The 17199-nt window shown below is 38.1% G+C and overlaps 1 protein-coding gene across 8 annotated transcripts in view; it reads right to left on the bottom strand.

The window, feature by feature from the left end:
• cacnb2a (calcium channel, voltage-dependent, beta 2a) overlaps window positions 1-17199 on the bottom strand; it is a 48390-nt gene that overhangs the window by 4759 nt on the left and 26432 nt on the right. For 5 of the 8 annotated variants that reach the window (XM_087789839.1, XM_087789844.1, XM_087789846.1 and 2 more), the window contains 8 exons: window positions 11240-11359; window positions 4337-4459; window positions 4137-4273; window positions 2819-2895; window positions 2561-2694; window positions 1405-1485; window positions 1284-1342; window positions 762-871 (listed from right to left, as the gene is read on the bottom strand). In XM_087789839.1, coding sequence (XP_087645965.1) covers window positions 762-871; window positions 1284-1342; window positions 1405-1485; window positions 2561-2694; window positions 2819-2895; window positions 4137-4273; window positions 4337-4459; window positions 11240-11359 — 841 coding nt within the window. Of the gene's footprint in view, window positions 1-761; window positions 872-1283; window positions 1343-1404; window positions 1486-2380; window positions 2401-2560; window positions 2695-2818; window positions 2896-4136; window positions 4274-4336; window positions 4460-11239; window positions 11360-12490; window positions 12828-17199 lie in introns of those variants that run through there. The other 3 variants (XM_087789847.1, XM_087789840.1, XM_087789841.1) reach the window with 3 other exon arrangements.

Raw genomic sequence — 17199 nt, 5'->3', positions numbered from 1 at the left:
AAATCTATAATCCCGGGAGTTCATCCGTTTACGTGAAATGACCTAAAAGTTGGAGTCAAGGTGCACACGCATGATGTTGTTGCAACTCACCTCAGCTCCACCCCATAATATAATGCCAAACGAATCACATTAGATATGAGAAGAGAGGGTGTTCGAGTAGATTATAGGAAATCATCTTTATTTCATATTAAATATGCTTTAAATTTGATTGAATGCATTTGGATTTTCAGCGATGGCAGAATCATCCCTAGAACCTTCACTGAAAAGACAGGATGTTTTGTAAGCCAAAATTTAAACAACCAAAAATCATCAAACTTCAGCTACAACTTCTCATATTAGTTGTCATGAGCAACAAATGGTCTTGAAGATAAACACGTACTTTGAGTTGTACAGTAAATAACAGTATAAATTTGATTTCATCATCAGCAGGTCATCAGCTCGGCCTGCTATTATAAGTATTTTCCTTCAGGGTAAGAACGTCCGTCTGACCTCATTGTTTCACCCAAAAATAACCTTCTGGCCTCTCAATCAGTCTGGAACCAGTTTCTTTCTAATCACATGGACAGACGTTCAAATCAGGGTCGATCTGAAACTTCTTATCAAGCATTTTGACTTTCACCCTGACTAGCGACAGGCGAGCCAAGGCCGCTCCGGGAATCATTACCACTGCTGTGGAGAATGTATTTAATGGCTTCCTTCCTCCTCCACGCCACGTTGAGGGAATTATGGATCAGAACACCAGATGCTCAATTCCGACCTACCCAGGTTGGAGCGGGTGTTGGAGCGCTCGATGATGGCGTGCTTGCTGGGATTGTTGAGGACGGAGCGTTTGGCGAGAGAGATGTCTGCAGTGACTCGAGTGATGGATATTCTGGAGGGATGGGAAAATAAAACTTATACACAACTTAATGCACATTTGGTGATTTTTAAAATCACAGCCTCACATCAACCCTGAGCTATATACAGTTTGAGATGAATTAAAACGTCTATTTTATTTGAATTGAGAGGTTGGCGAAGGAGAGATGAAGGACGAGGACAAATGTTTATTGTACTCAAGTGTGAGTTCATGCTGCTCTGCTGAGGAGGGGAGTGGTGGACGCACTCATCTCTGAGTGAGGAGCGTCCTGCTCCGCTCTACAGTCCACTATGGCCTATTAAGGACATGAAGAAGAACTATTTAAAGCGACGGCGCACATCTGCAGGCTAAATAAACTAGCTTCTCGCGAAGGACAATGAATAACAGTCTGTGACGGTGCAGCAGGAAGCAGAACCACGGCGCTTACCTGCCCTCGAATCTGTGTTTCAGGAAGTCAAACAGAGCTTTTTGCATCATGTCGGTCACCTGCAGACAACAAGCAGACGGTAAGAGCCAACATCTCGACGGGTGTAGGGAGTGCGGCTCACCTCGTAGCCCTTCAGTGACGGTCCGACCAGAACCACAGGCCGCATGGAAGGCACAACATCGTACGGAGGAATGTGTTCCGTCTTCAGAGGGGGGAACAAAACGTAAAGTAAACACACACAAACCTCTCTGAAGAGACGAAGACAGTTTTGGACATTGTGGACCATGAAATAACACTTTAGAGCGTAAACACACTTCATTCAGAGGTTCAATTATTCACCTTCTGTAAACTATTGTTTCTATTTCATGGTCCACAGTGAAAGGAAGAGGAAATGTAAGGGAAGAGGGAAAAAAGTGTAAATTAAACTATGAGAATGAACATAAAATTATATTCAGTTTACTTTGAATTTGAGAAAATGCTTAACGACTGTGATGACTCATTGTTGTTAACATACAAGAGACATGACCTATCAAATTTTTTAAATAAACATAAATAGTTGTATTTTACATACATTTAATCACAATTAATAATTAGTATAAATGTAAATGAAATACATAATTTTTTTTCACATATCAATTACGTTTATAAATGTATTTTCTTGGAAATCTTTGAGAAACAAATACAAATGAAAGGATGGAAAAAACATATTAAGTATAAAACTAACTTTTTAGTTAGCTGTTAGAAAAAGTCTAAATGATCAGTTTGACTGTTTTACCCTAACCCAATGAGGGCCGCATACAAACAGTCAGAGAGCCATGTTTAGCCCACGGACCGCAGTTTACATTGCCATTGATTTCAATTATAAAGTTTATTGATCACTTGTTTAAACCGTAAGCCAAGTGACTCATGTCAGAATAATATATTTACGCAAACATTAAGCTCACGATCTGATGATGACGAAGAGACAGAAGGTGATGAGAGGGAGAAGTAAAAGACGAGACACTTCAGGACAGGCAGGCGGGAGCAGGTGAGAACAGGTGAGAAGAGGCGGGACAGCACAGTTGAAGATGCTGATGTGCTTCTGCACTTGAACTTACCGACTTCTGCTTCTGTTTAGCTAGCAAGACGGAAGAGGAGAGAGAGAGGTTAAGAACAGACATGCGAGTGTGTGAGGAGGAGAGGAAGCACAGGTGGTCAGCAGGGCCGGTCGATGCTGGGCGAAGGTGTAAAGTCAGAGCCGTACGGACGGAGAGTTACGTCAGTGCCACAACGTTTACCTTCTTAAAGAAGGGCATTCGCTTCTCTTTTGCTAGGGGTGACATGACAGTGTTTGGACTGGATTTAGGGGAGCGCACGTTGACGGGGGGTTCACTGTCCTCGGGGTCTAAGCCTGTGGCATCTATGTCAACTGCTACGCACACAGACATGACACACGTTAACAGAGAAGGTACACAGTCATGATGCTAGCACACAAGAATCTCACCAGACACTGACAATATGGACTCGACAGAGAGATAAATCAAGAACAGACTCACCAGATGAAGGAGGAGTAGATTTCCGAGAATTAGGAACAACTTCACCGAGACTGGAGGATGAGATTGCTCCCAATTTACTGGAAATAAAGATGAATATCTACCAAGTCCACTAACATCAAACGTGAAAGACTATTGTGAGTTCTAACATATACTTCTGAAAACCAGTGAAAGACACTGATAATAAAACAGATATAGACACTTGTTAACTAAATCTTATCACAACCTTTTAGTAAGAACAACAATCACATACTAACGTCTACAGAGATGCACACTTAATTCATACACTCACAGTGCAGCCCATTTTATATACAAGCATATTTCTATCAACACACACATACACAGACTCACTCTCACATGCTTCCACACAGATGAATAATAAACATGCAAACTTTAAAAATATAGATTCCTTCAATTTGAAGAATCCTGCTATTAGGTATGTGGGCCACACACGGCCTCCAATATGGGGTCCACTACACAATATAACATTCTATTTTTAACTTAATAATGTATCCAAAAATCCTAAAACATATTTTAAAGCATGTGGAAATTAATTTAAAGCCACACTAGAAAAAGTGGAATGTGTCATTTCATATATTAAAAGCCTTTTTTAATACTTATTTTATAACAAGCAGGTTAATAAAACAGTAAAGTTTTTTTTGTGTGCTGGTTTTTATTCTCCTTGAAAACAATACACAGCAAGGGTCTCTACTATTGATTAAAGCTTAAAAAATGTGTCTGATGATCCAAGTTAAAATCCCTTTGCTTGACCAGAGCCGACTCATTTAAAGATGAATCATCAAAAAACATTTAATTAACACATTAATTTCTTAAATATTCAGCTCTAGCATGCTAGAAATGAGTTTAGGTTTGTATCTTTCATTTTACTCAACTTTCTTTACACGCGCAGCCGTTAAAAAAAGGGTGAAAGGCTAAAACTATATTGAGAGTCACCAATAAAGCTCTTGAAACGTGGGAGGAAACCAGAGCAAGCGAGTGTTAAATCTGTTTGACCATGAGTTGTGATTGTTTGTGTACACTGCAGGTACTTTAATTGAATAGTGTGTAAATACAAACGAAGTAAGTCAAGGAAAACAAAATCAACTTTGATAGTTATTAATTGAGCTACAATAGAAAGGAGGCCAAAGACAGAATTCTCCACAGACGGGTTCTCTTATTATTAATGTATGTGTAAATGTCAAATTTCTGGGCCCAAACAAAGTCTACGAAGTTGAGAAACCAATTCAGTTCAGAGGGAAATGGTTTCATGGTCCCTTGAGTTTCTGGCTTCGTGCAGCGTCATGCCTCTGAGATTGTTTACCTGGAGTGGAACTTTCCCTGCTTGGCTCTCTGCTCTTGGAGGATTCGAGTGTTTTCAAGCTTAACTGGACTGGGAATGAAACCAATTTCACAGCCTTCCTTCACCAGGCGACCTATCCACCAGTCATTGTTGAATTTCTGCGGGAGACACGTTGTTCATCTTTTCGTGTGACGCCACATGTCACACGTGTGACCACTCACCTCTTTGACGTGAAGGAAGTCTTTAGCATCGAAGGAGATGGCCATGCCTGGGACTGGGACATCATCTTCATGACAGGGACTGTAGTTGACGTTAGTGCGAACTGCAAACGCAACAGGTTTTGTCTGCCAACGAACACAAAAGATTGAAAACTGTCATTCAACTGAGGGAGAAGGTGTTGTTGAGACAAGTATCCTCGACCCAGCAATATGTTGGTTTGTTGCACTTCTGCTGACACGTCATGATTACTGTGATGCACTCGAGCAGAACAAACATTCATAAATCAAACTCAAGTACAGTTGAATCAATGCAAGTCTCTTGAATGTCTCTGCTGCTCCATTCACAGAATGAGAACAGCTGATGAGTTTACGTTCATTCAGTGCTTATGGAACCTTTGCTGACTGCCTTTGTGTTCGTCACATACATTTACAGTCATACTCACAGACGTGCTGCCATGATAAGCAAAGTCTGTTTTGCAAACTTCAATTAATCATTACATTAAACATGTCCAAAGTGAAATGCTACCAAACTTTGGAAGCGCACAGCTTCTGTACGGGTCGCCATATTAGCATTCTCTACAGCTCAGGTGAGGCTGGACTGAATTGAGATGCCTCGCTCCAGTGGAATATAATACTTCCTAGCAACAATAATCCAAAAAAAGCAATTGATTGTTTACTTTTTCCATTATTGATTTGCAGCTCTAATGCAAAACAAGTCGTTTTTTTGTTCTGAAATGATGAAAAGATACAAAAAGCACAGTTACAACACATTCATAGAAAATCATGTAAAAGTACTGAGAGTTGAGCTCACACAAATAGGTAGAAAACATTTATATTTCGATATGTGCCTCATAATATAATTGCACAGTAAGGTAAGATAAAACCATGAGGGCAGGTCTAAAGGTTAGGATCTCCACTTAAGGTCAAAGTTCAACTTGCATTTCTGCCTCTAAGCATAAACTCATAATCATAATCCACGAGAAAGTTCGCCATTGAGCCTTACTCTAAGTAAAAGTGAGCCGACTGACTAATGTCCAAAAAAGCTGTGTCTACAAACTACAAAGTCCAATTTAGGATAAAGGACTGTGATCGGTCTCTGACTTGCTGTTACACTGTTATGTAATGTCAAAAAAATTGTTTAGAAAAAGTATAGATGGAAAGTAAATTTAAATTTAATCTAAAATCATAATTTCGACGTTCATTTTTGTGTGCCAAATGTAGGAGAAGTAAAGGACAAGATTTGATTATATTTCAATTTTGTTTGTCACACAAAAACCCAGATATTTTCATATTTGTGCCCTCAGAGGCTCATTACATTTTTTATAAAAGTTGATTAAACCAGGCTTTAGAAAGGTTAAGTTCTCAACAAAACCATATGTTGGCAGAAAAAACTCTGGATTGAACTCACATTCACTCACAGCACTTGAATAATAACTTCAGAAATACTTTTGGACACACACTTGGAGGCTGTCCGGAGGTGATGGCAGGAACCAGTGGAAACATGGATGTGGTCTTTACCGTCGCACATTCACTTTGATGGTGACACAACAGTGGACGCAGAGCCAAATGCACACACATGAACAGCACACACAGGCTTGCGGCAGGGAGACATCCCATCAGAGATTATTCTGACAGGAAGATTAAAGAGAGAAGTCAAGCAGGACTCGATGGTTCCAAAGCCAAAGTGAACCCAGGAGATGAGAGCTTGCGCATTTCGGCTTTAATGGAGGCAGCCAAAATCCTAAAATACATTCAACTCTGTTTTTTTGCACTTTTGTTTCAGTGCAGAAAGAAGTGGGTGATCTGAATCAAATGCTCATATTCAACTTGATGAAGAAGGTAAAGTTGTTCAATTAATCCAATTCAATAAATCATCACATGCGGGTAAAAAAATAAATCTTATCTCCTGTTGTGCAGGGAAAACTGCATTTTAGAACAACACTCTTGTAATAACATTAGTAACTATTATATATAAATATTAATTGAAGTAAATTATAAATGAAAACTTGAACGTAAACGTGACTACGTAAAGGTGACTACATAAACGTGACATTGTAAACGTGACTTTGTAAACGTGACTATGTAAACGTGACTATGTAAACGTGATTATGTAAGCGTGACTATGTAAACGTGATTATGTAAACGTGATTATGTAAACGTGACTATGTAAACGTGACTATGTAAACATGACAACGTGACTACGTAAAAGTGACTAAGTAAAGAGAATACGTAGCGTGACTACTTAAAAATGACGATGTAAATATGACTACGTGACTACGTAAACATGACTAGCTAAAAGTGACTTTGTAAACGTGATTATGTAAACGTGACAATGTAAACATGACTACGTAAACGTGACTACGTAAATGTGACTACGGAAACGTGACTACGTAAACGTGAATACGTAAGCCTGACTAATTAACGTGACTACTTAAACGTGACTACGTAAATGTGACTAAGTAAATGCGACTAAGTAAACGTGACTATGTAAACATGACTACGTAAACATGACTATATAAAGGTGACAACGTAAACTTGACTATGTAAACATGACTACATGACTATGTAAACATGACTACGTAGACGTGACGACAATAATGACTACGTTAATGACTACGTTAATGACTACGTTAATGACTACGTTAATGACTAGGTTAATGTCACTATGTACACATGACTGCGTGACTACGTAAACGTGACTATGTAAACAAGACTGCCTGAATAGTAAACATGACTTTGTAAACATAACTTCCTAAACATGACTACATAAATGTGACTAAGTGAATGTGACAACATAAATGTGACTTTAAAGTGACTATGTAAACATGACTGCGTGAATAGTTAACGCGACTAAGTAAACATAACTACTTAAACGTGACTACGTAAATGTGACTATGTAAACATGACTACGTAAACATGACTATATAAAGGTGACAACGTAAACTTGACTATGTAAACATGACTACATGACTATGTAAACATGACTACGTAGACGTGACGACAATAATGACTACGTTAATGACTACGTTAATGACTACGTTAATGACTAGGTAAATGTCACTATGTACACATGACTGCGTGACTACGTAAACGTGACTATGTAAACAAGAATGCCTGAATAGTAAACGTGACTTTGTAAACATAACTTCCTAAACATGACTACATAAATGTGACTACGTGAATGTGACAACATAAATGTGACTTTAAAGTGACTATGTTAACATGACTGCGTGAATAGTTAACGCGACTAAGTAAACATAACTACTTAAACGTGACTACGTAAATGTGAACACGTAAACATTACTATGTAAATGTGACTATGTAAACGTTACTACTTAAATGTGAACACGTAAACATTACTATGTAAATGTGACTATGTAAACGTTACTACTTAAATGTGACTACGTAAACATTACTATGTAAATGTGACTATGTAAACGTTACTACTTAAATGTGACTACGTAAACATTACTATGTAAATGTGACTATGTAAACGTTACTACTTAAATGTGACTACGTAAACATTACTATGTAAATGTGACTATGTAAACGTTACTACTTAAATGTGACTACGTAAACATTACTATGCAAACGTGTGTAAATGTGACTACGTAAACGTTACTATGTAAACATATGTAAATGTGACTACTTAAACGTTATTATGTAAATGTGACTAAGTAAACATTACTACGTGCATGTGACTGTGTAAATGTGACTATATAAATGAGTCTACGTAAAAATGACTACGTAAATGTGACTACGTAAAAATGACTACTTAAATGTGACTTTGTTGTTATCTACAATCAAGTGCTCTTTTTTACTATTATTGTATCTGATTATATTTACATTTCAAGTTTGATCTTTTTTAATGTAAGTTAGCAAAATTATATACTTTAGTAATTCATCATATATGTTGTTTTTCTTTTGGTAATTTACTAAATTATATTGAATAATCTGTTTGGTGGGTTCTTCCGAATCGTTAATGACCAATAAAACAGGAACAATAAGAAAAACTAGTATAAGCACGTATGCGTATGTGTATGTGTATGTGTATGTGTGTGTGTGTGTGTGTGTGTGTGTGTGTGTGTGTGTGTGTGTGTGTGTGTGTGCGCTCCATTGACAATATCATTTGTTCTGGTGTTTCCAGCACTATAGGACAAGGTGTCCTTGTCAGTTACATGGCTTAAGTCACATGACTGCAGTCATATCCCAGATCCATTAGATGACATTGCTGCTGTATTTATTCAAGTAGTCTACATACAGACAGACTTTAAAAAACTGTATATTCAGAGTTTCAAGACAACACTATGTGAGTAACATGGCATCAAAAGTCATGTAGCAACCCTCATCATCACAGGTGAAATTAAGTCAAAGTGAAGGAAGGAGAAAAGGTCAGAGACAGAGAGGCAGAATTGAAAGTAGGGAAACCTGACTAAATAAAATAAATAGTCACCCTGGGACACGATCACATCTACAGCCAATTAACAGTATCCAGCTCTTGTCACAATATCAACCACACCATGAATATTTCATTGAACGAGTCCTCCGGGTCGTCCCTGGAGACGCACTGACAGAACGGACTTCTGCTCTCGCTGCCTGCAGCTGATCCTCTGTCTAACATTCCAAAGCTTTTCCATTAGAAGGACACTTCTGGACCTCCTGCTATAAATCTACTTCCTCCACACTGCTTCACCTTGAGAGTTCTACATGGGTGTTAGAGGTTTGTGATCGCAACTTCTTCCAACAGAACAAGGAAACTTTATATTTGATCTTATGAGAGACTACTTTTTTAAACAGGTATAGTTTTGTTATATTTCACTTATTTCACTTGCATACAATTTGTATAAATTAGGCATAGAATATGTCTATATTCTGTTAATATTGTATGACCTTATCTTGAACATTTATTAACATGCTATAGATACAGTTTAGGAGACGAAAAAGAAACAGAAAACTTTGGTCATTTTGGCAGAAAGTGCTTCTCTATTGTTGGATCTAAGGTTGACTGCTATTTAGTTACTTTAATTCATGGTCTACGGATATAGAAACATGTGTAATGTATAGAAATAACTCTGGAGAAAGTATACCTGTGTCAATATTGTTCTTACCCAGTGTTATTATCTAAAATTACTTAAATCGATTAATTGAATGTGATTGTTTGTAGCGATGAGTGGAAAGTGACATCAGGTAGGAAAATGATAAAATAACTCATTTACACGACACACACAATATTGACTCAAAGAGAAACTTCAAAACTCAATATCAACATTTCCTGAAACCTTTATTCGAGTCTGATTATTTGTTTTGGGTTAATTGTGAACCGACAACAAACGCAGATGATCACATGACCTCCTTGGTCAAGGTAAATAGATCACATTCATATCCAAGTGGCAAAGGATCAGCAAGGGTCTGGACCAGGGATTTGAACTCACTACTCTGTAGTTTGTCAGATATATCCTGGTCTAGTGATTCAGGTCTGGTTGGAGAGGCATGAGAAAAAGACCAAATTCATAATTAAAACAGTGACATCTGTATCCAAGTTACGGATAAGCAAGAAAGAAATAGGTGAAGTTATGCTTGTTAAAGTCTTCCTTGATTTACTTAACTAGTTATAGCTTTTGGATCACGAGAGCACGGACCAAACAAACACAACATACTTGGTGTCGTATTCCAGTAAAAGCTTGTAAAACTAAATGCTAAAGAACACAAAGCTGTTCACCCAGTCTCAGGTGGCAAGACAGCGCTGTGGGCTATTTTTCAACACTAATCCATCTTGTCAGCGGGGGTTGATTTATAACACAGATTATCAATCAGGAAAGTACATCTGGAAAGGGCAGCAGTGGACCACAACGGTTAAGACTGAATGAATCTTTGCTTTGAGCAAATGCGAGGCTGACGAATGAGACAATATCGGCGAGAATGGACGACCTGCTGGAAGCATTCACTAAATAAAGAGGGACTCACAAGTTAACACACTCAGATAAAGATTATGATGCACAGGGACCTGACAAAAGTCACCTTCACACACAACTGTGCACGGACCACAGTGTTGCTACACACGGTGGGCAAACTCCAGGATCCAAACTCATCACAGCTCTTGCTCAACGTTTGTTTTTTATTTTCATTTAGACGGAGAACTGCAAACCCTGACACTAGGCTTGGTGAGGTCTCTGACCTCTCACATCAGCCACCCCGGCCTCTGAGATTCCTTATAATTCCAAACATAGAATCTCAATAGATCAGTCTCTCTGACAGACCTAATGCAAATAAACATGTTTGTGAACTCCTTGAAAATTAAGGACTAGATCGTACATGAATAAAGCTCTTAACTTTTTAAGTTCATGCTGTAAACTAAGACAGTGATTAGGAATTTTATAAAATAAGATAAACTAGTACTATAGTGTCAACCATCAGGATCATCGGCATTGATTAAATTTAACAAAAGTTAAGGTAATAGTTCACCCAAAATACAAATTTCACTCATTTTCTACTCACCCTCCAGTCGTCCAAGAGTTGGGATTATTTTCAGAGTAATCTGTCTTAAAAACTTTACTTCATAAATTAAAACCAAATCACGTTGTTTTATTATTCCATCATATTTTAGTTGCTTATTTATTTGTTTCAATCTCATCTTGTCCTTCACATTCATTTCAATTAATCTGTAAATTTTATAAAATTGGTACACTTTGAGTAAAACACATTTTTTATTTTGTATACATCTTCCCTTTTTTACAAGGTGAATTCCCCTATACTTTTCTAATTTGGCTTTCAAAAAATCTGTAGAATTTGCAGCTTTTAAAAAGTTGCTCACTACTTGTCAACCAAAAACTGTCATCGGTGGTAAATGAGATATCAGGAAACAACCGTACATCTTCTGAACAAACACAAATGAACATTAAAAAGTACCTTTGCTTTGTCGAGCTGGGCCTGAGCCTGTCGCTCTGCCTCTTTGCGCACTGCCTCTTTATCCTCCTCCAGGGACACATCGGAGTCTGATGGACGGCTGGTGTAGGAGTCGGCCGAACCCTACGGAGACATTCGGTGTCAAAACTCATTCTTAAAACACATGTTTAGGAATCCGTGGACTGTTTAACAATGCCGGTGTGTCTCCCTGAACTTTTCCACCATATATTGCCAATGACACTTAATGGATAAAAAGAAGCACAAACAGTATTCATTGAACACTAACAAGCATATTTTATGGTTGGAATCATAACAAACCCTTTGTCGACCGTTGGCTTCATGTCAGAATTGATTTGGTGTCTGGATGTATTGTTGATGTCAGCTGATACAGACACGTTCAGCCATACAAATAGGCCTGACAGTCATGTTTACATCGGAGATAATAAATGATCAGTTTTCATGAGGTATGTTGTTGTAAACTTGGATCTGCACTCATTATGACAGTGATCCATCAAATCTGTCAAGATTGCATTTGATGCCTGAATACCTTCAAAGTCTGACTTTAAACATAAGAAATCTCAATTCATTCTGTATTATTTTTAAAAGTAAGTTTGTAGAAAAGTTGAAAAGGAAAACATGTTGTAAATGAGAAGTCAGAAAAATGCCAACACATACAAATAGAATTAACTTAAGAAGGTGGTTAAGAAACAAGTTACCATAAACAGTAACTTTTTTTAATGTCACAGTGCTTAATTATTGCTCCGTTCCCATGGCGACCCCATCGCCGTTGACACTCCGGACCTCTTGTTAACATCTTCAGCGAAAGCGTCGAAAGAGCAGCGACTGTCAACGGCATAGGTATTGTCTTCGGCATCAACCTCAGCGCCCACACAAGGGCTTTCATTCATCTCACTGCACCAGTACGCTCTGCTGTCTGAGTTAAAAATAGCTCCCTCACTCCGTGCCTGATTAGAAATACCCAGCCATCACACACGGAGGAGCACACCTCCTGCAATAACAACACCGGCGTGGACGACACAGCTGATCCGCACACAAGGCTACTTATATTTCACATGAAACACTGCTGAAGTTTCAGTGATGGTTCAATCGTGGTCACGATGTGTTTGGGAAGTGAACGTCAAGATCAGGAACTTGGTCTCACTGGGTCAGAGAGAGTCAACACTATTTTCATCAATAAAAGGTGAATCACAAGAGCATGCACAGAGAAAACCTGCCCATGGTCAGATTGCTTACACAGGCATCAGAGCTCTTCACATGACCGCCCTTCGCTCGTTTCAGCAATCGGATCCAGGTGGCCTTCATCAGCCACGCTGGTCACTCAGTGTCCGGAGGCGCCGCCCCCCCACTACACCTGACCGCTGCGCTGCTGTGGACACTTGGCTGCTGCAGCTGCCGTCGCGGGTCCTACGGCTGGTGGCACATTCAACACTGTGTCTCCATGCACAGCTGGTTCTTGCTACACCCTGACTGCAAAGACTAGTGTCTCTCATCTCTGGGTGTGTGAGCAGGTCTGGAGTCTCGGGTCCTCGTGCAGCTCCGGCTCGCTCTGCTGCTCACTGTGATGCTAAAGACACACACTGACAGCAGGGCATCCACACAAGTCTCCTCTCCTCTCAGCCATCTCCTCCAGTCTGCATGCTGTGTCTCGTAAAAATAAATCAGGTAGCAGTGATGCGTCTCATCTCCGCCAGTGCTCCTCAGACAAGCAGTTGATGTCCTTCTGCTGTGACCCACACTCTTGCTGATGAAGCTGCTCTTTCTCAGGACCCTCTGACGGTCATTCCATGTCCAGCCACCTCCGTCTCCCAAGATCCACTATGCTATTTCAGTACCTCACTGACTCTCTCCTCTTCCTCGCCTCCCGCTCCCTCCGCCTCCTCCCCTTCTGTTACTCCCCTTTTTTTTACCCCCTCAAAGTCAATCCATCTGCTTCACGTGTCTCCACTGCAGGTAAATGTGTCCATAACAATGTCTTCTGAGACTTAAAACATAAACAAATGAATATAAATTCAATGTATTACATGAAAGTATATCAGTGCCATCAGAATATTAAATTTGATTTTTTTATTGCGCAGATAATTACAATAATATTTTTTATAGTGAAAAGTTTTAGCTTGTTCCTTGTTTTTTTTTTTTAATAATTTAATTTAATTAATTCCCTTCAGCCTATCCCAGTTACTTCAGGCGAGAGAGAGGGGACACCCTGGACAGGATGCCAGTCTGTTGCTGGCTCAAACTTTTAAATATGAATATATTTTACACATAGAGTTTGATAATTAAATTCCAATAATTGAAAAATAAATATTCTGATTCCAATATATTTTTATTTGCAGCCTTACATTATTATTACCTTTACATTATTCAATAAAAAATGTTGGTTTAATAGTTTATATTGCATTTAAAAGGTTACAATAATGAATTTAGAACATTTATTTTGTGATGATTGGAATTAGATTATCAAACTTTGTGTAAAAGAAAGGCATTTTATTAATTAAATGATTAAAAAAAAAAAAAAAAACATCAATGTTAGGTGTTTATTACTAAGTCATGTAATCGTATATCAACTTTTGAATATATATACATTAGTACATTCATTTATTCAATAAAAATAATTTCAATTGAATTATTGAATTCAATAGTTTGAAACTAAATGTAGTGCTTTAAAAAAACATTTCAATGAATATATTGAAAATGTTAACAATTGAAAAGATAAATTAAAACATTTAATATTCTGATGATACTGATATATGTCCATAGTATTAGTGCAGCTTATATAATGTTTTGTTGTTCATTCACTCAAGGTTCATTTTACTTAAATCATACAAATATATATTTGAAAGTAAACATTAACCCACTTAGTTGTCATAAGGAGAAGTGTTGATTGAATTTGGTACTGGAAAATACAGTATAGGACAGTATAGGACAGCATCCCATAGCAGAATATTAAATGTGTATACAATAGTCGATGTGAACAACATCACATGAAGGTATAGCAAAGAACCCTTCGTTAGAATTGGTTTCAGAAGAGAGAGAGGTTGGTTGCCATATCGTGCGACTATGCAAAGAATGACGCCCAGTGTGAAGTATTTTTGATCATGTTTAGAGCAACAGCAGATGCTCATCCCAAGCCTGCAGCCCCGCTGGCAGCAGCTTTCCTGCTCCCTCTTCTTCCGATAGCAACGCTCATGATGGCTGCTGCAGAATGTTGAGACCGCTCAACCATATAAATAGAAGTGAGATTTGCCTTCAGAGGAACAGCTGATGCACCTAGATGTTTTAAACGGACCTGAAAATTATAGCCCAAGTTTTGAGAGTAAAATTGGGGAATGCACGCAAAGGACTTTCCCTGGTGTTCCTTTGGTCAGGTCTTTTATCAGAAGTATTTTATATTCATAAAAGGTGAAGGTACAGGCGACCGCCCACAGGTTAGACACGTCTCAGTGGTTCTGATGTCAGGTGTTGAAGAGGTGCACTGGTATCACAATAAAATCCTGTCCTCTCTTAGAATGGGGCTTTTCTTATGCTGATATCATATCTATCATCTACTTCTCCATTGAAGCTCCAAACTCAAAGCCTCCAAAAAATATTATATGTAATTAAATGTTTAGTTATCATTATTATTATCTTTTAATGTTCTTTATTCAATTATCAAACAAATTATCTCCGACAATACGCACTGAAATTATCATATTAATTAGAAAAAAATGGCTTTATTTTGGTTTAGTTTTTTATTAGAGTGTGTGTCTCCAAAGATGTCTAAGGGTCCCAGCATGCATTGCATGATTGAAGGGTTTATTTGCTTTATTTGTTTTGTTTTTCCATTTCCTTTTGGTCGAAGTAACAGTGGATCATTATTGTGGTGATATTTGCAGTGATTTGGTCACTTTATTATTTCATAATTTAAAAGTTCTATCAATTTATTTGTCCAAACGAGCACAAATAAAACATAGATTTAACATACAAAACATTTTAAGCCATTCAAAAGTCAAATTCGATTGTGCAATAGCAGGATTCTAATGGTTTAACACAATATTAACAAAAGCTAATACAATATTAACAATAAGCACAGACAAAACCAAATTAGAAATTACAAGATCAATTACAACTAACCAATCAATTTCGTGTTGTGTAAAAAGAGGAAAAAGTGACAATAAAGGGCAGCAATAAAATATGTGGTATGTTGAATTTCTTCCTTTATACATTCAATTATTTTAGTTTTATTACAATAACTTTTTTTTTCAGTTTTACAAATGATAACAAGGAGCATTTTTTAATGTCTTAAAATAAATAGTACATTTTTTCAAAATAACAAATATTTATCAGAACTAAACAGTTTCAGCAAAAACAACTAATGCAAACAAGTACTTTTTAGCTGTAATTAATCAGTAATGTAAGTTTGGACAACTTTAAAACATTGATTTCCAAGGAAATTTCAAGAGAAGTCAAGTAATTCCGGCCAAGAACCTTTTAAACAAACGTGTGACCGGAATAGCTGCCCTTAAGAAGTCCAGAAGAAACAATCCATTCTGGAGGGAAAACTTGAGCGTAAGCGAAAAAAATCACATTTGAGAGAAACTACTGTTAATTAAAGTTGTCCTGAATGTAAAGAGCAGCATAAGGATGGTTCTCAGCAGCCTCAGAGCCCAGCTGCTGACGCAAGATGCTCCACTGGCCGGTCAGGAGGTTGCATGGGGTCACATGGGTCAGTCAGTGGGAGGGACACTCTCGCTGTTTTATGAGCAGAAGTGACCCCGAGGAGATGTGGCTGTAGATCAAAGAGTGACATGCTAATCAGCAGCACTTATTATAGCGATCAACGACCCTCCCTCGGCTCGGCCTCTTTGGCTAAACGACACTTTTAACATGAAAGGAGAAGCTGCAGGAGGACAGCGACAGTTTCGCTCGTTACGATCAATTAGTAGAACCCAAAGTTAAATTAAGTGATTATGTATATTCTGGACGCAGAGATTAACCGGAGTACCTCAATGTGAAAGTATAATAACATAAGGCACGTCACTAATAAAAGACATGTTTGTTTCAACACCTGTAGAATCTTATCCTTGCATTTCCATTTGAAAACAAGGAGCTGCATTTTTAAGTAAGTAAGTAAGTAAGTAATATTTATTTATATAGCGCTTTTCCAGACCAGGGTCACAAAGCGCTTAAACAAACAAAACAATAATCAAAAAAGTATATACACTTTAAAGATCAAGATAATACTGAGAACAACACAGGTTCCAGAAAATCAAGGAAAAGCCTGAACAAATAGAAACGTCTTAAGATGTTTCTTAAAGGAGTCAGTAGACTCCATCAAGCACAAAGAGAGAGGAAGATCGTTCCAAAGCTTAGGAGCAACAGCCTGAAAAGATTTCTCTCCTCTGGTCCTGAGTCGTGTGCGTGGAACCATAAGTAGATTCTGATCCACAGACCTCAGAGCCAGAGCTGGGGTGTAAGGCTGGATCAGATCACTGATGTAAGGAGGAGCCTGACCATGAATAGATCTGAAAGTAAGAACCAGAATTTTAAAGTTGATCCTGAAAGAAACTGGAAGCCAGTGAAGAGTTTTAAGGATCGGAGAAATGTGAGTTCTTCTACTTGAGCGGGTTAGAATTCTCGCTGCAGAGTTCTGAATCAACTGCAGGCGAGACAGCTCCTTCTTGTTAAGACATGAAAACAAACTGTTTTACAGACTACAAAATAAACAATAGTCCAGACGAGAAGAAACAAACGCATGGATTACAAGCTCCAGATCATGTTCCGACAACATTTTCCTAAGTTTAGAGATTTTTCTCAGTTGAAGGAAACAGATTCTGGTCAGTTTTCTGCAGTGTTGAACAAGAGACATGTCTTTATCAAATACAACACCCAGGTTTCTCAGGCTCAGTTTGACAGACTGACCTAAGTCACCCAAGTACTGACTCAACCCTGGAACCATATCATCA

Source organism: Callionymus lyra, chromosome 4, assembly GCF_982586985.1.
Source record: "Callionymus lyra chromosome 4, fCalLyr1.hap1.1, whole genome shotgun sequence".
In the NCBI taxonomy this organism is placed as follows: domain Eukaryota; kingdom Metazoa; phylum Chordata; class Actinopteri; order Syngnathiformes; family Callionymidae; genus Callionymus; species Callionymus lyra.
The sequence above is the reverse complement of the archived record's forward strand: the minus strand, read 5'-3'. Positions and strand labels throughout refer to the sequence as shown.